This window comes from Myotis myotis, unplaced genomic scaffold, assembly GCF_014108235.1.
Source record: "Myotis myotis isolate mMyoMyo1 unplaced genomic scaffold, mMyoMyo1.p scaffold_m19_p_4, whole genome shotgun sequence".
NCBI lineage: Eukaryota > Metazoa > Chordata > Mammalia > Chiroptera > Vespertilionidae > Myotis > Myotis myotis.
Genome location: NW_023416346.1, coordinates 75,854,691 through 75,875,833, shown reverse-complemented (window position 1 = coordinate 75,875,833; position 21,143 = coordinate 75,854,691). Strand labels below are relative to the sequence as shown.

The 21,143-nt window shown below is 38.7% G+C and overlaps 1 protein-coding gene across 2 annotated transcripts in view; it reads right to left on the bottom strand.

Annotated features, from left to right (window-relative positions):
• Window positions 1–797: 797 nt before the first annotated feature.
• The window catches only part of PRRG1 (proline rich and Gla domain 1), a 259,723-nt gene continuing 239,377 nt past the window's right edge, over window positions 798–21,143 (bottom strand). For both annotated transcript variants that reach the window (XM_036305915.1, XM_036305917.1), the window contains exon 4: window positions 798–1,618. In XM_036305915.1, coding sequence (XP_036161808.1) covers window positions 1,133–1,618 — 486 coding nt within the window. In that variant the 3' untranslated portion in view covers window positions 798–1,132. The remainder of the gene's footprint in view (window positions 1,619–21,143) is intronic.

The following is a 21,143-nucleotide window of genomic DNA, read 5'->3' as shown; positions in this document are numbered from 1 at the left end:
AATGCCACTAATTATCAATAATTTTCTTGCTATACACTATAAGCAAGTTGTTGTTTACTGTCCCTTCCCTCTGTATTTCTGAGATGTTCCAAAAATCAAGATGGACTACATGCATTTTTTTCTACTAAGGTAGTTGAAGAAAAAGTTTAACAAAAGCCAGTAAGAAACAGAAAACATACTAAGTTCATCTTATTTTCAAAATTGAACAGCACATCATTATCTACTACACAACTTGACGGTGTCTCCAACCCCCATTTTGGTGAGTAATTTACAGGTGATTTAGACAGAAGTTAATCGCTGTTTAACACATTGCACTGGTATATATGCATATATGTATACTAGAGGCCCATTGCACGAAATTTGTGCACTGGGAAAGGGGTGTCCCTCAGCCCAGCCTGCACCCTCTCCAAACTGGGACCCCTTGGGATCGGGCCGAAACCGGCAGTTGGACATCCCTCTCACAATCTGGGACTGCTGGCTCCCAACCGCTTGCCTGCCTGCCTGCTTATTGCCCCTAACTGCTTCTGCCTGCCAGCCTGATCACCCCCTAACCATTCCCCTGCCAGCCTGATCAATGCCTAACTGCTCCTCTACTGGCCTGGTCACCTTTAACTGCTCTCCCCTACTGGCCTGGTCATCCCTAACTGTCCTCCCCTGTAGGCCTGGTCACCCCCAACTGCTCTCCCCTGCTGGCCTGGTTACCCCCAACTGCCCTCCCTCCCCTGCAGGCCTTGTCGCACCCAACTGCCCTGCCCTGTCCTGCTAACCTGATCGCCCACAACTGCCCTACCCGGCCGGCCATCTTGTGGGAGGGTGTGATGATCAATTTGCATATTACCTCTTTATTATATAGGATATGCATGAATACACATACACACATATGTATAATTCATCACATCACATAAAGACCACTGTTTTCCCCTTTTCACATATTCCTATTACCTAAAATGAGCGTGGATAATGCTTTTACAGTAGGAAACACAACTAATTAAAATCAAATTAGAAAATGTAAAGTGGTATGCTGTCAGAGTCCAATAAAATAAGTCAATGCATATTTATGTAGTGGTAAAGTGGTAGACAGTTCTTTTATTTGTATTCTAAAAACGATTATAGTAAAAAGAAGTTTGCTGTTTCATTTGATGGTGGTGACCACAGGCACCATAGCAATAGCACTGGCTGAGTTGGAGTGGATGATGTCCTCATAATCCGGGGGTGGGTCTAAATGAGGTTCTGTTTCAATCCTCTGAAGGTTCACCTGTCCTGTAGCTTCCTCATAGGTTGGTGGAGGATCGCAGTTGGAAAGGCGAGTGGAGACAGAATCTGAGCGCCCATCTACATATTCCAGAAAGCCTGGCGACATTCCATTGCTATCAAACACTTCGTCTGGTGGGGGAGGTGAAGTGATAATATTAAGGTGCTGAGGGAAAGGGATGTGATCTTCAGTCACTGTCTGTCTGCGAGTTTTGTTTCTTAGGAAGCATCTCCAGATTAGGAAAATGACAAGGAGGATAATAAAGAGGCCAAAGATTAATGGAAAGGTGAGGTAAAACTGAAACCAGTCACTTCCTCTGTTACTCTCACCTTGTTGCGCTTTTGTATAGGTGTTCCAAAACTCTTTCTGAAAATAAAAGACAAAATTATTGAAAATCAGTATGATCAAAAGATATGAAATATCAAATGAACAAATGTCTGGGGTCTAGTAATATAATGAAAAGAAATACAACAAACAAACCAGCTTTCTTTGTTAAAATGACCTACAGTCTACATTTTTCATGATAAGAAATTACAAATAAATCATGGTGCTCACTCTGGATCCTTCCTGAAATAGAACATGGGTCATCTTCAAGGCTTGGAGTTATTTATATTTTTAGCTATCACATTTTATTTTTTTCATTTATAGAAATTAAAAAAAAATCTTTCAATTATAGTTAACATACAATATTTTATTAGTTTCAGGTATACAACATAGGGATTAGATATTTATATAACTTACAAAGTGATCACCCCAATAACTCTAGTACCTATCTGACAACATACATTGTTATTACAATAATATTGGCTATATTCCCTATGCTATATTTTACATACCTATACTGTTTTTATAACTGGCTATTTGTACTTCTTAATCTCTTCACATTTTTCACCCATCCTCCTCAATCCCCCTCCCATTTGACAATAATCAATTTTTTCTCTATATCCATGAGTTTGTTTCTGTTTTGTTTGTTCATTTATTTTGTATTTTGAATTCCACATATAAATAAAAACATGTGGTATTTGTCTTTCTTCTTTTTAATAATTCTTTTTTAAAAAAATATATTTTATTGATTTTTTACAGAGAGGAAGGGAGAGGGATAGAGAGTTAGAAAGAGAACCATCGATCAGCTGCCTCCTGCCCACTCCCCACTGGGTATGTGTCCGCAACCAAGGTACATGGCCTTGACCAGAATCGAACCTGGGACCCTTGAGTCCGCAGGCCGATGCTCTATCCACTGAGACAAACCGGTTAGGGCTTAATAATTCTTTTTTTTTTTTTTTTTAAATATATTTTATTGATTTTTTACAGAGAAGAAGGGAGAGGGATAGAAAGTCAGAAACATCGATGAGAGAGATCGATCAGCTGCCTCCTGCATGACCCCCAGTGGGGACGTGCCTGCAACCAAGGTACATGCCCTTGACCGGAATCGAACCCGGGACCCTTGAGTCCGCAGGCCGACACTCTATCCACTGAGCCAAACCGGTTTGGCCTTAATAATTCTTTATTGTTGAAAGTATTACATATGTTCCTTACCCCCCCGCATTGACCCCCTCCAGCCCACCCTGTACCCCAAGGCTTTCAGCACCCTGTTGACTGTGTCCATGGATTATGTGTATACTCATACAAGGTTGATTACCTCCTACCCACCCACACTCTCCCACTTTCCCACTGAGATTCTGCACTCTGTTCCATGCTTCCATGCCTCTGGATCCACTCTGTACATCAGTTTATTTTGTCACTCAGATTCCACATATGAGTACGATCATGTGATACTTGTCCTTTTCTGACTGACTTATTTCACTTAGCATGATACTCTCCAGGTCTCTTCATGCTGTCTCAAAGGGTAAGATATTCTTCTTTTTTATTGTTTAAAGTATTACAAATAGTAGTACATATGTCTCCTTTTCCCCCATTGACCTACCCCAGACCTCCAATAACTGCCAGCACATGCCCTCACCCCCTCACCCCCAGTGTCTGTGTCCATTGGTTATGCTTATATACATGAATACAAATCCTTCAGTTGATCTCTTACCCCTACAACCCGCCCCTGCCTAACCACTGTAGTTTAACAGTCTGTTCGATGCTTCTTTGTCTCTGTATCTTTTGTTCATCAGTTTATGATGTTCTTTATATTCCACAAATGAGAGAGATCATGTGATATTTATCTTTCTCTGACTGACTTATTTTGCTTAGCATAATGCTCTTCAGTTCCATCCATGCTGTTGCAAATGGTAAGAATTCCTTCTTTTTTACAGCAGCATAGTATTCAATTACATAGATGCACCACAGTTTTCTAATCCACTCATCTGCTGATGGGCACTTAGGCTGTTTCCAAATCTTAGCTATTGTAAATTATACTGCTATGAAGATAGTGGTGCATATATCCTTTCTGATTGGTGTTTCTAGTTTCTTGGGATATATTCCTAGAAGTGGGATTACTGGGTCAAATGGCAGTTCCATTTTTTAAATTGTTTGAGGCAGTGCCATACTGTTTTCCACAGTGGTTTTACCAGTCTGTATTCTTGCCAGCAGTTGTTGTTTGCTGGTTGATTTGTTGATAATAGCCATTCTTTGAATCTCACCGATTACTGACTTTCAGCATGTTTTCATATATCTCTTGGCTTTCTATATGTCCTCTTTCAAAAAGTGTCTATTATGGTCCTTTGCCCATTTTTTTTTTTTTAAATTGGATTGTATATCTTCCTTTTGTTAAGTTGTATGAGTTCCCTGTAAATTTAGGGGATTAAACCCTTATCGGAGATAACAATGGCAAATATGTTCTGCCATGCAGTGTGCTTTCTTGTTTTGTTGATGGTTTCTTTTGCTGTGCAGGAGGTGTTTTTTTGTTTTTTGGGGTTTTTTTTGTTTGTTTGTTTGTGTTTTTTTTTTTTTATATAGTTCTATTTATTTATTTTCTCCTTAGTTTCCATTGACCTAGGAGCTGTATCAGTAAAGATACTGCTACGACAAATGACTGATATTTTGCTGCCTATGGCTTCTTCTAAGATTTTTATGGTTTCCCTTCTTATGTTTAAGTCCTTTATCCATTTTAACTTTATTTTTGTGTATGGTGTAAGTTGGTGGTCTAGTTCCATTTTTTTGCATGTATCTGTCCATTTTTCATAACACCATTTATTGAAGAGACTGTCTTGACTGCATTGTAGGCTTTTTCCTCCTTTATCAAATATTAATTGAGCATAATGACTTGGGTCGATTTCTGGGTTCTCTGTTCTGTACCATTGGTCTATATGTTTGTTCTTGTGCCAGTACCAGGCAGTTTTGAGAAAAGTGGCTTTGTAATATAGCTTGATATCTGGTATTGTGATCCCTCCAAGTTTGTTCTTTTTTCTCAAGACTGTTGCATCTTTTTAGGGTCTTTTTTATTCCAGGTGAATTTTTGGAGAGTTTTTTCTAGGTCTTTGAGGTTTGCAGTTGGAATTTTAATGGGGAGTGCATTGAATCTATAGATTTCTTTGGGTAGTTTGGACATTTTAATGATGTTGATTCTACTAATCTAAGAACAGCGTATATTCTTCCATTTGTTTATGTCTTCCTCGATCTCTTTTTTCAATGTCCTATAATTTTGAGTCCAGGTACTTTACTTCCTTGGTTAAATTTATTCTTAGGTATCTCATTTTTTTTTGTTGTTGCAATGGTAAATGGTATTTTTTTAAGTTTCTCTTTCTGTGAGTTAATTATTGGTATATAAAAAAAGCTATAGATTTCTGGGTGTTAATTTTGCATTCTGCTACATTGTTGAATTCATTTATGAAGTCTAGTAGCTTGTGATGGAGTCTTTAGGGTTTTCTATGTACAATATCATGTCATCTGCGAATAATGACAATTTTACTTCTTTTCCAATTTGGATACCTTCAATTTTTTTTCTTGTCTGATCACTATGGCTAGTACTTCCAGTAGTATGTCGAACAGGACTGGTGAGAGTGGGCATCCCTATCTTGTTCCTGTTCTCAGGGGAAATAGTTTTAGTTTTTGCCCATTGAGTATGATGTTGGCTGTGGGTTTGTCATATATGGCTTTAATTATGTTGCAGTATGATCTTTCTATTCCCACCTTGCTGAGAGTTTTTATAAAGAAAGGGTGTTGGATTTTGTAAAATGCTTTTTTCAGCATCAATGGATATGATTATATCATTTTTATCTCTCAATTTGTTTATGTGGTGTAACATGTTTATTGATTTGCGGATATTGAACCATCCTTGCATCTATGGATTATATTCAACTTGGTCATGGTGTAGGACAGTGATGGCTAACCTATGACATGCGTGTCATAGGTGACACACAAACTCATTTTGGGTGACACACATCGACAGAGACAAAAATTGCATAATTCAAACATTTGTCTCTCGCAACGGCCAGAGTTGGCCATCACTCAAGTAATATTATTACTCACGTTACTCATGATCAATAAGGCAATTCTAAAACTGGATGTAAACATGTTCATCGGTGTTGCATAGCAAAGATACATAGTGAAAACATCCAAGATACATTGTTCCAATATGGACATTAATATAAAAAGGTTAAGAATTGCATTATAAAGAGATTAATCTTTACTCATGACATTTTATTTTTACTCGAGTGACAAAATGCCCAATTCTGGAAAAGGCCTTGTTATTGTCAACATGTGCCTTGGGTAAGTTTCCCGTGCATTCGGGTGCATTCGGGAAACAGACGCACTTGATCGCCATGTTCATTAGGAGACAGGAGTGGGAGGGTTAGAAGAAAAATATATACAGTGCAACAGTGCTCGACGAGACATTCTGCATGTCAGATAATTGATTACAGCACCATATATTTGTTGGTTGTACATACTATCTTTGAATTGTTTTGCATCAGGAGTCAGTGCAACAACATTGCAAAAAGTTAATAGGTAAGAAACTTATCAACCTTTTATAAAAAATGCCGTGATTTTTATTTATTTATTTTTGCAGCCTTGTGATGGAGAATCAAAAAAATAAAAAAAGCAAGATTGAATGATAAAGGAAGTGGAAGTAGCAGTAGCCGACCCTTTCAAGACATATGGACAGAGATGTATGGGATTGTCGACAGAAACAACAGATCATTGTGCATACTGTGTAATGAAATGGTAGTAAGCAGAATGTGGAATGTAAAGAGACATTTTGAAACTAATCATTGTCAGCTCTTGAAAAAAAGTACTGATGAAAAGAAGGAATACATTTCTAGGCAGCTACACCTCTATAAAAGTCAATCAAATTCCATCATTAAATTTGTAAGATGATCTACAAATTTAACATCAGCAAGTTACTGTATTGCTCACTCCATAGCTCAGCATGGAAAAGCCCTCAGTGATGGAGAATTTATTAAGGAAACATTTCTAAGATGTGCACCAGCTCTATTTCACAATATGAAAAATAAAGATATTATTAAAAGAATTTCTGAGTTACCACTCAGTAGAAATACTATCAAAGACAGAATAATAGATCTTAACAAAAATGTACAACAACAATTAAAAAAAGACAAATATTTGTGAATATTTTTCGATTTCTCTTGATGAAACTACTGATGTCACATCAAATGCTCAGTTGGCCATTATTGCTAGATATTCTGATGGTCTCACAATGAAATAAGAGTTGATAAAGTTAGAATCAGTGCCAATAAGTACATCAGGAAATATGTAAGGTTGTTATAAAAACATTCAGTGACCTAAACATTGATATCTCTAAAATTGTGTCAGTCACGACAGATGGGGCACCAAATATGGTGGGAAAAAATGTGGGATTCCTGAAATTGTTTATGGAAGCTATTAGACATCCACTTGTATCTTTTCATTCTATTATCCATCTGGAGGTGTTGTGTGTCAAATCGGGATTCTCAGAATTGAATGATTCAATGTCAGTTGTAACAAAACTTGTGAATTTTATAGCTTCTCGACCCCTTCACAAGCGAGAATTTTCTGCACTTTTACAGGAAGTTGATTCAACCTACAGTGGACTACTGATGTTCAATAATGTGAGATGGCTGAGTCAAGGTAAAGTACTTGAGCAATTTGTGGAGCGCTCTGAAGAAATTACGGTATTTATTGAGAATAAGGATCTGGAAAACTTTCCTCAGATCAATGATCATAAGTGGGTCAGCAATTTGATGTTTGTTACAGATCTCTCTGTTCATATGAATGAACTGAACTTAAAATTACAAGGTTTTGGCAAAAGTATTGACGTTATGTTTGGATACATCAAATCTTTTGAAACTAAAACTTATAAGTATTTTCCTCGGATAAAAAAGTATTTCGAGAAGGCCACTACAACGAGTGTAATGGAGTCCATACTTATGTACCAGAATATAGTAAACTCGTTATTTGAACAGTTCAGCGAAAGATTCGACCAATTTAGAAGCCTAGAACAGGCCATTAAAATAATTAAGTATCCGGGTGTAGTTGTTTACAGTACTTTGGAATTAAAGGATTTCCAATGGAAGCAAATTGACGATTTAGAGATGCAACTTGCAGATTTTCAAGGTAGCATTTGGACTCATGTGTCTGTCGACTTAAGGTCGAAATTTGAAAATCTGGAACAAAATCATTTGAATAATGAAGAGGAGTGCAACTACAAACAAGAAATTTTGAGTGCTTGGAACAGAGTACCTGACACTTTTAGCGACATAAAAAATCTAGCGATGGCTTTGCTAACAATTTTTTCATCAACATATTTTTGTGAGACTTTGTTCTCAGCATTAAATAATATTAAAACAAACAAAAGAAACTGGCTAACAGATGAAGTTAGTGGCCCTTGCTTGGCCTTGAAGTGCACCAAGTATGAACCTGCAATCGAAGAATTAGCAGACAAACTTCAGCATCAAAAAAGTCACTAATTTCTAGTTTTCATACCATTTGATTATCATTGTTTTTATTATTTTTTCCTAAATGTACATTGTTTTTCTGTTTTTGTTCATTTTATACATATTTTTGTTTGATTTTTCTTTGTTAAATGGCATTTAAATATATAAAGTAAATATCAAAAATATAAATCTTTTTTTTTACTATAGTTGCAAATATTAAAAAAAATTATGAATATTTCTATATGTGACATGGCACCAGAGTTGTTAGGGTTTTTCAAAATTTTTTTGTCTAGAGGATTTATGGGGTATGAAAATCTCCTACTATGATTGTATTGCTGTCAATATCTTCCCTGATATCTTCCAAAAGGTTATTTTTATGTATTAGGGTGCTCCAGCATTGGTTGCATATGTTTTTTTGTTTTTGTGTTTTTTTTGTGTGTTTGTTTGTTTTTTTTACCAGAGTTATATCCTTCTGTTGTATCAATACCTTTAGAGTGATGAACCGGTCTTCCTTTTCTTTTGTTAGGGTGTTCACTTTGAGGTTTATTTTGTCAGATATAAGTATTGCTACCCCAGCTTTTTTTTTTTTTTCATTTCCATTTGCCTGAAAGATATTTTTCCACCCCTTCACTTTCAGTCTGTGTGAGTCCTTTGTTCTGAGGTGGGTCTCTCATACACAGAATATATATGGGTCATGTTTTCTTATCCATTCAGTCACTTGATGTCTTTTGATTGGAGCATATAATCCATCTACGTTTATTGTTATTAGTGATACATACTTGTTTGTAGACATTTCTATTCTTTATGTGTGTGTTCCTTCTCCCCTTTCTATTTCTTCTTTTTACAGCATTCCTTTTAGCATTTCGTGCATTGCTGGCTTGGTTGTGATAAACTACCTTAACCTTTTTTGTACGCAAAGCTCCTGATTTCCCCTTCAATTTTTAATGATAGCCTTTCTGGACAGAGTATTCTTAGATTCAGTCCTTTGCTTTCCATCACATTGTATACTTCATTCCATTCCCTTCTGTCCCAATGTGTTTCTGTTGACAAATCATTTGATAATTTGATGGGGGGGGGGGGTCCCTTGTATGTAACTCTCTGTCTCTCTCTTGCAGGCTTTAAGATTCTCTCTTTGTTATTAACATTTGCCATTGTAATTGTGATGTTTCTTGGTGTGGGTCTTTTGGGGTTCATCTTGCTTGGGACTCTGTACTTGTGTGACTTTTTTGTTCCCCATATCAGGAAAGTTTTCTGTCATTATTTCTTCAAATAGATTCTCTAATCTTTGCTGCTCTTCTTGACACTCTGGAACTCCTATTATACATATGTAACTTCGTTTCATGTTGTTCCAAAAGTCCCTTAGTCTCGCCTCCTGCTTTTTAATTTTTTTCTCCATTTGGTGTTCAGATTGGGCGTGTTTCTCCACATTACCTTCTATTCACTAATTGGGTCCTCCGTTTCTCCTAGTCCACTATTGAAACCTTCCATCGCATTTTTTTATTGTAGCTATATAACTATTTCTTCCTGATTTTTTTTTATAAGTTGTTGATTTTCTTGTCCATTCATTTTATGAACTGTATGACCATTACTCTGAATTCCTTTTTTCAGACATATTGCACGCCTCCATTTCATTTATTTCCTTTCCTGGTGATTTCTCTTTTTCTTTCCTTTGGGGATTATGTTGTTGCCTCCCCATTATAGCTATCACCAGAAGGTTAAAGCCCTGAATTGAGGGGGCCTGAGCCATGTGTGGTGGGAGTGTGGTGTCACGTGAGCATCACTGAAGAGCTCAGACACCGAGACATGTGGCTGCCATGGGTCAGCGAGACCCATGCACACCCAAAAGCAGAGTCCCAGTGTGCCTGTGCCAAGAATCAGAGTCACTGACACTCAGTGCGGATTCACGTGTGTGCCTAGAATCAGTGAACCCGCACGTGTGCGCTGAGAAACAGAGTCCCCACGTGTGTGCACTGAAAATCAGAGTCCCCAAGTCTGCACCAGGAATCAGAGTCCCCATGAGCTCATGCCAAGAATCGAGAATCAGAATCTCTGGCACTCAGTGCAGCCTTGTGCGCACTCCAAGAATCAGGGTCCCCATGCATGTGTGATCAGAAACAGAGTCCCTGCATTCACGCAGAGAATCAAAGTCAGTGGCACTCCAGGCAGCCTCGTGTGCATGCTAAGAGTAAGTCCATGTGTACTCCAGTAATCAGAGTCCCTGGTCTGCTAGGGCAGCTGGGTTGCACAGCTGTCCTGTCTCAGTGGAGGTTCACTCGTATGCCATGGGTCATGCAGGCCCTATGCTGCTGCTGCATGTGACAAGAAACAGAGTGCCTGGCCTGCTAGTGGCAGGGCTGCACAGCTGCCCTGTGTCAGCAGTAGGCTCGCTCACATACCGCGGGTTGCGCAGGCCCTATGAAGCTGTGGCAGGCTGATGAGGAAGGGGATGCACTCTGTCACTCACATACATCTGCAGCTTGGATATCTGGAGTCTTGGTGTACCTGGGTCTGCAGCCGTTGTAGCAGGTCTTTCTCCAGAGTGGCTGTAGGGTACTGGTTTGCGTCTGAGGCCAGTCTAGGTGGTGATGAAGCTAGAATTATAGTCACAGCAGTTCTTCCCTTCAAGATGGCATGGTTTTTGTGCCAGCACCGGCTGCCTGGGAGTGTTTGTAGCGGTGGCGGAGTCTTGCAGTCTAAGACTGCCCTGTCGGCCAGCCACTGAAAGTCCTGAGTGATCTAACTGTCTCTAGCTCATATACACACTCACCACACATGTCTACACACTCCCCTTTTGCCCCTCACTCTCTTACACTCTTTCTTTCCCTGCAGTCTTGGGTCAATTTCTGGGTTCTCTGTTCTGTTTTATTTAACTATATATATGTTCATGCGCCAGTACCAGGCTATTTTGATTATGGTGGCTTTGCAATATAATTTGAAATCTTGTATTGTGATCCCTCTAAACTTTGTTTTCTTTCTCAAAACTGCTGCAGCTACTCGGGGTCTTTTTATTTTTTTTATTCCCTATAAATTTTTGAAGTATTTGTTCTGGCTCTGTGAAATATGTCCTTGGTATTTTAATGGGGATTGCTTTGAATCTGTAGGTTGCCTTGGGTAGTATGAACTTTTTAATGATGTTTATTTTACCAATCCATGAACATGGTATACTCTTCTACTTGTTTATATCTTCTTTTATCTCTTTACAATGTCCTGTAGTTTTCCGAGTATAGTTTTTTGTGTCCTTGGTTAAGTTTATTCCTAAGTATCTTAATTGTTATGTTGCAGTGGTAAATGTGATTGTTTAGTTTCTCTTTCTGAGAATTCATTGTTGATGTATAAAAAAACCATCAATTTTTGGGTGTTGATTTTGTATACAGCTACATTGCCAAATTTATTCATAAAGTCTAGTAGATTTTTGGTGGAGTCTTTAAGGTTTTCTATGTATAATATCATGTCATCTGAGAATAATGAGTTTTACTTCCTCCTTCCCAATTTGAATGCCTTTTATTTTTTCTTCTTGTCTGATTTCTGTGTCTAGGACTTCCAGTATTATGTTGAATAAGACTGGTGAAAGAAGACACCTTGTATTATTCTGGTATTTGTCTTTCTCAGACTTATTTCACTTAATATCATACCCTGTAGGTCCACCCATACTGTCATAAATGGCAAGATTTATTTCTTTTTTTAAGGCCATGTAATATCCACTGTATATGTATACCAACTCTTCTTTATCCATTCATCCATCAATGGTCATTTTAGGATGCCTCCATATCTTGGCTATTGTAAATTATGGTGCACATATCATTTTCAATTAGTGTTCTGGATCTTCAGATATATATACCCAGAAGTGCATTTGCTAGGTCTTATGGTAGTTCTATTCTTAATTCTCTTTGGTTTTTCCATATGGTTTTCCATAGTGGCTGTAATAATTTACATCCCCACCATCAGTCTCTGTGGGTCCCCCCTTTCTCCATATCCTCTCCAACACTTGTCATTTCTTGGCATTTTGCTGAGGGATTTGATCAGGTGTGAGGCGATATCACAGTGTACTTTTAATTTGCATTTCCTAGTAACTGATGATATTGACTATCTTTTCACCTAACTGCTGGCCATGTGTATGTCTTCTTTGTAAAAATGGCTATTCAGATCTTCCGCTCATTTTTACAAAAACCCTTACCCCGATATAGAAAAGATGGTGGCTGGCAGGATGAAGGTGAGGGATAGGAAGTGAGTGAGTGAGGGGATGACAGTAGAGAGTGTGGATGTGTGCATTGTGTGTGTGAGTGAGTGAGGGACAGTTAAATCCTTCAGGAGTAGCAGAGGCTGGCAGACCAGGCACTCTGGGACAGAGAGAGACTACCACCTTTGCGGGCACTCTCTAGACTGTGGGACTCGGGCACAGAGCCCAGGCCATCTAGAAGGGGAGAGTGGCCTCTTCTAAGAACTCATCAGCACCACCACCTAGACAGGCCTGGGATACTGCTCGTGACAAAGCAGCCACTCCAGCCAAAATCCTGCTGCCCCACACACAGACCCGCAGACCCTGGGACTTCCACCTCCAAAGGTGCACTGCTCCCACAGCAATAAGTGCAACTCCCCCCTCCCCAGCTGCAAAGCTCTGGAAGCCACATTCGCACGTTTCAACATCCATGGGTTTGCAACGCGCAGACTTCCAGGGCACACCACTCCAGAGGCAGCTCTTGGATGCCGCTGTGAAACCCTGCTGGGTGTGATTTTGAACAAATAAGGGCACTCTGCTTCACAGTAGAAATTCTGAATTCACTGTTCCTGAATAACTGCTCACAGACTACCAGCTGCTCATCTTTAGCGCCAGGGCCCTCAGAGTGTGTCAGAGCTCTGTGCCGGCAATCTCACCACCAGAGTCACGCATTTCCAACAGAAAGAGGAACAAGGCTTAGAAAACCTATTTGAAGAAATAGTGTCCAAAAACTTCATTGATGTGGGGAAGAAAAAAGTCACAAAAGCAGAGAGAGTCCCAAACAAGATGAACCCGAAAAGACCCACACCAAGACACTTCATAATTACCATAGCAAATGTTCAGGACAAAGAGAGAATCATAAAGGCTGCAAGAGAGAGACAGAAAGTTACGTACAAGGCATCTCTCATTAGGTTATCAAATGATTTCTCAACAGAAATACATCAGGCCAGAAAAGAATGGACAGAAATTTACAAAGTGATGCAAAACAAGGGACTGAATCTAAGAATACTCTATCCAGCAAGGCTATCATTCAAAATTGATGGGGAAATAAGGAGCTTCACAGACAAAAATTAGCTAAGGGAGTTTATAACTACCAAACCAGCAATGCTAGAAATGCTAAAGGGACTAGTGTAAAAAGAAGAAATAAAAAGGTAGGAAAGAACACAGTCACAAAAAAATAAAAATGGCTAGAAACAAGCACTTTTCAATAATAACTTTAAACGTAAATGGACAAAATGCTCCAATAAAAAGACCTAGAGTGACTGAATGGATAAAAAAACATGACACATATATATATGCTGTCTACAAGAAACCCACCTCAGAACAAGGGACTCACACTGACTGAAAGTGAAGGGATGGAAAAATATCTTTCAGGCAAATGGAAATGAAAAAAAATTAAGCTGGAGTAGCAATACTTATATCGGACAAAATAGACCTCAAAGTGAAGGCCATAACAAGAGATAAGGAAGACCACTCCATAATACTAAAGGGATCAATACAACAAGAGGATATAACCCTGATAAACATATATGCACCCAATGCAGAAGCACCCAAATACATAAAAAAACAAACAAACATGGAAGACATCAAGGGAGACCTCGACAACAATACAATCATAGTAGGGGACTTTTATACACCACTGACATCACTGGATAAATCCTCTAGACAAAAAAACCAGCAAAGAAACAGCAATCCTAAATGACTCACTAGATCAGATGGAATTATTTGACATCTTCAGAATATTTCACCCCAAAGCCACGGAATATACGTTCTTCTCAAGTGCACATGGGACATTTTCAAAAACAGACCACATTTGGGTCACAAGCAAAGTCTCCCCAAATTCAAGAAGACTGAAATCATAATCATCTCTCAGACAACAATGGCATAATAGTAGAAATAAACTACAATAAAAACAATCCAAAACATTCAAAAACTTGGAAGCTGAATAGCATGCTACTAAATAATGATTGGGTTGCCAATGAGATCAAAGAAGAAATTAAAAACACTCTGAAAACTAATGACAATAAAAGCACAACAATCCAAAACCTATGGGACACAATGAAAGCAGGCCTGAGAGGGAAGTCTATAGCTCTACAGCACTACCTCAAAAAACAAGAAAAAATGGTAGTAAATCATCTAATGCTAAAACTCAAAGAATTAGAAAGAGAGCAACAAGAGAAGCCCAGAGAGAGCAGAAGGAAGGAGATAATAAAGATCAGAGCAGAAATAAATGACATAGAGGCCAAAAAAACAATACAAATGATCAATAAAACCAAGAGCTGTTTAATTGAAAGGATACACAAGATTGATGAACCTCTAGCCAGGCTCACCAAGAAACAAAGGGAGAAGACCCAAATAAACAAAATCAGAAATGATAGAGGCGAAATAACAGATTCCACAGATATAAAAATGATTGCTAAAAAATACTATGAACATCTCTACTCCCACAAACTAGACACCTTGAAAGAAAAGGACATATTCCTAGAAAAATACAACCTTTCAAAACTCAATCAGGAAGAATCTAAAAATATCAATAGGCCAATAACTATGGAAGAAATTGAAGCAGTCATCAAAAAGCTCTGAGCAAATAAAAGCCCTGGGCCAGACGGCTTAACAGGGGAGTTTTACCAATCATTCAAGGAAGAAATAAAACCTATCCTCCTAAGACTATTCCAAAAAATTGAAGAGGAAGGTACACTTCCCAGCTCATTCTATGAAGCCAGCATCACCCTAATACCAAAAACAGATAAAGACAACACAATGAAAGAAAAGTACAGGTCAATATCCCTCATGAACATAGATGCAAAAATCCTCAAGAAAATACTAGCAAATAGGATCCAGCAATACAACAGAAAGATCATACCCATGACCAAGTAGGATTTATCCCAGGGATGCAAGGATGGTACAATATCCGCAAATCAATAAACGTGATATATCACATAAACAAACTGAGAGAAAAAAACCACATAGTCATATCAATTGATTGAGTAAAAGCATTTGACAAAATTCAACACCCATTTTTGATAAAAACTCTCAGCATTTGGGAATAGAAAGATCATATCTCAACCTAATAAAAGGTCTATATGACAAACCCACAGCCAACATCATACTCAATGGGCAAAAACTAAAACCATTTCCCCTAAGAACAGGAACAAGACAGGGATGCCCTCTCTCACCACTCCTGTTCGATATAGTATTGGAAGTATTAGCCATTGCGATTAGACAAGAAGAAGCAATAAAAGGAATCCAAATTGGAAAAGAAGAACTAAAACTGTCCTTTTTCGCAGATGACATGATATTGCACATAAAAAACCCTAAAGACTCCATTAAAAAACTATTAGACTTAATAAATGAATTGGGCAATGTAGCAGGATAAAAAGTTAACGCCAAGAAGTCTATGACATTTCTATATACCAATAGTGAACTTACAGAAAGAGAGACTAAAAAAGCAGTCCCATTTACCATCACACCAAAAAAATTAAGATACCTAAGAACAAACTTATCTAAAAAGGTAAAAGACCTCTACTCAGAAAACTACAGGACACTGAAAAAAGAGATAGAGAAAATCATAAACAGATGGAAGACCATACCATGTTTATGGATTGGTAGAATCAACATCATTAAAATGTCCATACTACCCAAAGCAATCTATAAATTAAACGCACTCCATATTAAATCACCAATGGCATATTTCACAGACCTAGAAGGAACACTCCAAAAATTAATCTGGAATAAAAAAGGACCCCGAATAGTGCAGCAACCTGAGAAAGAAGAGCAAAGTAGGTGGGATCTCAATACCTGATATCAAGCTGTATTACAAAGCCACTGTTCTCAAAACTGCTTTGTACTGGCACAAGTACAGACATATAGATCAATGGAATAGAATAGAAAACCTAGAAATTTACCCAAACCACTATGCTCAATTAATATTTGACAAAGCAGGCAAGAACATACAATGGAGTCAAGACTGTCTCTTCAATAAATGGTGTTGGGAAAATTGGACAGATACAAGCAAAAAAATGAAACTAGACCACCAACTTACACCATACACAAAAATAAGCTCAAAATGGATAAAGGACTTAAATGTAAGACAGGAAACCATAAACATACTAGAGGAATCCAAAGGCGACAGTATCTCAGACATATGCCGAAGCAATTTCTTCACCGATACAGCTCCTTGGGCATTGAAACTAAAGAGAAAATAAACAAATGGGACTACATCAAAATAAAAAGCTTCTGCACAGCAAAATACACCATCCACAAAACAACAAGAAAGCCGACTGCATGGGTGAACATACTTGCCAATGTTATTACCGATAAGGGTTTAATCTCCAACATTTACAGGGAACTCATACAACTTAACAAAAGGAAGATAAAAAAAATCCAATAAAAAAATGGGCAAAGGACCTAAATAGACACTGTTCAAAAGAGGACATTCAGAAAGCCAAGAGACATATGAAAACATGCTCAAAGTCGCTAATCATCCAAGAGATGCAAATCAAAACAACAATGAGGTACCATCTCACACCTGTCAGAATGGCTATCATCAACAAATCAACAAATGACAAATGCTGGCCAGGATGCAGAGAAAAAGGAACCCTCGTACACTGCTGGTGGGAATGCAGACTGGTGTAGCCACTGTGGAGAACAGTATGGAGTTTCCTCAGAAAGTTAAAAATGAAACTCCCATTTGACCCAGTGTTCCCACTTCTAGGACTATATCCCAAGAAACCAGAAACACCAATCAGAAAGGATAAATGCACCCCTATGTTCATAGCAGCACAATTTACCATAGCTAAGATCTAGAAACAGCCTAAGTGCCCAACAGCAGAGGACTGGATTAGAAAACTGTGGTACATCTACACAATGGAATACTATGCTGCTGTAAAAAGGAAGAAATTCCTATCATTTTCAACAGCATGGATGGAACTGGAGAACATTATGCTAAGTGAAATAAGCCAGTCAATGAAAGAAAAATACCACACGATCTCACTCATTAATGGATAATTAAGACCATTATAAACTGATGAACAAAAATAGATACAGAGGCAGAGCAACATGTAACAGACTGTCAAACTACAGCGGGAAGTCCTGGGAGGGTTGGGGAGGCGGGTAAGAGATCAACCGAAGGACTTGTATGCATGCATATAAGTATAACCATTGGACACAAGACACTGGGGGGTAGAGGAGGCCAGGGGAATGTCAATGGGGGAAAAAAAGAGACATATGTAATACTCTTTGTAATACTTTAAGCAATAAAATTTAAATAAAAATCACACAATCATATCGATTGATGCAGAAAAGGCATTTGACAAAGTCCAGCATCCTTCTCTGATAAAAACACTCTGCAAAGTGCGAATAGAAGGATCATACCTCAACATAATAAAATCCTTATATGAAAAACTTACAGCCAACATCACACCTAATGGGCAAAAATGAAAACCATTTCCCTTAAGAACAGGAACAGGGCAGGGATGCCAGCTTTCACCACTCCTGTTCAAAACAGTACTAGAAGTACTAGCCATAGCAATCAGACAATAAGCATAAATAAAAGGCATCCAAATTGGAAAAGAAGAAGTAAAACTATCCTTATTTGCAGATGACATAATACTATACATAGAAAACCCCAAAGACTCTATCAAAAAATTACTAGACCTAATAAATGAATTCGGCAATGTGGCAGGATACAAAATTAATGCCCAGAAATCTGTGGCCTTTTTACACACCAATAATGAACTCACAGAAAGAGAAATGAAAAAAACAATCCCATTTACCATTACACCAAAAAAAAAAATTAAGATACCTAGGAATAAATTTAACCAAGGACGTATAAAACCTGCACGCGGAAAACTATAGGACATTGATAAAAAGAGATAGAGGAAGACATCAACAAATGGAAGAACACCCCATGTTCATGGATTGGTAGAATCAACATCATTAAAATGTCCATACTACCCAAAGCAATCTATAAATTCAATGCACTCCCCATTAAAATACCAATGGCATACTTCACAGATCTAGAAAGAAAGAACTCTCCAAAAAGGCACCTGGAAGAAAAAAAGAGCCCTAGATGGTTTTGCTCAGTGGATAGAGCATTGGCCTGTGGACTGAAAGGTCCCAGGTTCGATTCTGGCCAAGGGCATATGCCTGGATTGTGGGCTCGACCCCCAGTAGGGGGAATGCCGGAGGCAATCAGTGGTTCTTTCTCATCATTGATATTTCTATCTCTATTTCCTTCTCCCTTCCCCTCTGAAATCAATAAAGTATATATTTTTTTTAAAAAGACCCCGAATAGATTCAGCAATCCTGAGAAAGAAGAACTAAGTAGGAAGGATCTCATTGTCAGATATCAAGATGTATTACAAAGCCACTGTTCTCAAAACTGCCTGGTACTAGCACAAGATCAGACATCCAAACCAATGGAATAGATTAGAGAACCCAGAAATTGACCCAAACCACTATGTCAATTAATATTTGACAAAGGAGGCAACAACATACAATGGAGTCAAGACAGTCTCTTCAATAAATGGCCCTGGGGAAGAACTGAGAGAGGACAATCAAGATAGCGGCGTAAGTTTTATGCCTGTACATGCCCCCCCTCCCACCCAACCACATTAAAACTACAACTAAAAGACAAAACAGTTATCATCCAGAACAATGGAAAAGCTGGCTGAGTGGAAGTTATACAACCAGAAGGATAGAAAAAAGTGCATTGAGGCTGGGTAGGATGTGCGGAGGCACCAAGATGAGAGGTGCGGAAGCGCATGAACCATGCTGCACCTGAGTGCATGTTTTTTTTTTTTTTTTTTTTTTTTTTTTTCAATCGGGAGATACAAGCTCCTGACTGCACTGAACTCTTTTTCGGCAAAACTCTAGGGATCCAGACTCCTACAGGGAGAAATTGGACTGTCTGGCAGCGGGTCGGAAAGCAAGGGTGGCTTTCTTACAGAACTGCTCGCAGGGATCATTGTTACTGTGGGGGCGCGGGACTTGGGGACGCGGGGACGTGGAGACCTGGAGACAGCTGACAGACAGGCATGGTTGTTTGCTCCACCCTGGTGATTCTCTGAGACCCCGCCCCACCCAATTTACAACCCCACCCAAGCTGTGCGCAGCGGCACAAATTAATTGCCTGTCCTTTTGCAGTTTAACATAACAAACTGCAGCTGGGTCAGAGAGCTCCAAAATTTCCAAACCCCAAACAACGCGGAGAAATCTGCAGATCTCGCAGTAGCTCCTGCTGGGTGGACTCACACAGTGGTTGAATTTACACCTCCTTGGAGATCCAGGAGCCAGTGTACCCAGTGTTCAGATACCAGATTTCAACTCCTCATATCCATAAGTGACACACTCAAGAGGCAGACTAAGTGAGCACCAAAGCCCCACTGAAGCAAGTTCTGCCCCATAAGGGTGTTTCCAGCACAGCAGTTCTTCCAATATAGACACAGCGGGTCCTTGCAGTCAATTGGCCTGGAGGTCATTTCCTCCCAGGGATACCAACAACAATCAAGGCTTAACTACAACAAGACTATGCACCCAGCCCACAAAGGGGTGCACCAACAGTGTCGACCTCAGGTGATTGGGGAGGCTGAGCCACTGGGCCCAATAGGACACCTACCACACAAAGCCACTCTATCAACACAGGGAAGAAGCCAAAATGTGGAGACAAAGAAATATGTCACAAATGAAAGAAATGAAGGAAAGCAAATTACTGGATTTTGAGTTCAAAACCACAGTTATAAGGTTACTCAAGAATCTTCTACAAACCTCCAAGGAACTTAGTGACACCTTCAAGGATCTTAATGAGAATACCAAAAAAAATGGAAAAGGAGCAGTCAGAAATTAAGCAGACACTGACGGAAATGAAGAATAATATACAGAGATCCAACAGCAGACTAGAGGATCCCAAGAATCAAGTCAAAAGTTTGAAGTATGAGGAAACAAAACACACCCATCTGGAAAAGCAAAAAGGAAACAGAATAAAAAAATATGAAGATAGTGTAAGGAGCCTCTGGGACAATTTCAAAAGTACCAACATCCGAATTATGGGGGTGCCAGAGGAAGAGAGCTAGCAAGATATTGAAAGCCTATTAGAAGAAATAATGACAGAAAGTTTCCCCTACCCGATGAAAGAAATAGACTTACAAGTCCAGGAAGCGCAGAGAATCCCAAATAAGAGGAATACAAAGAGGACCACACCAAGACACATCATAATTAAAATGCCAAGAGCAAAAGACAAAGAGAGAATCTTAAAAGCAGCAAGAGAAAAACAGTTAGTTACCTATAAGGGAGTACCCATATGACTGTCAGCTGATTTCTCAACAGAAACCATGCAGGCCAGAAGGGAGTGGCAAGAAATATTCAAGGTGATGAATAGCAAGAACCTACAACCAAGATTACTCTACCCAGCGAAGCTATCATATAGAATTGAAGGTCAGATAAAGAGCTTCACAGACAAGAAAAAGCTAAAGGAGTTCATCACCACCAAACCAGGATTATATGAAATGCTGAAAGGTATTCTTTAAGAAGAGGAAGAAAAAAAGGTAGAGATAAAAATTATGAACTACAAAGGGGTAACAAATACATATCTATCAACAAGTGAATCTAAAAATTAAGTCAATAAAAAAATCTGATGAACAGAATAAACTGGTGAATATAATACAGTGATGGCAGACCTTTTGAGCTTGGCATGTCAGCATTTTGAAAAACCCTAACTTAACTCTGGTGCCATGTCACATATAGAAATTTTTTGATATTTGCAACCATAGTAAAACAAATAATTATATTTTTATATTTATTTTGTATATTTAAATGCCATTTAACAAAGAAAAATCAACCAAAAAAATGAGTTCGCTTGTCA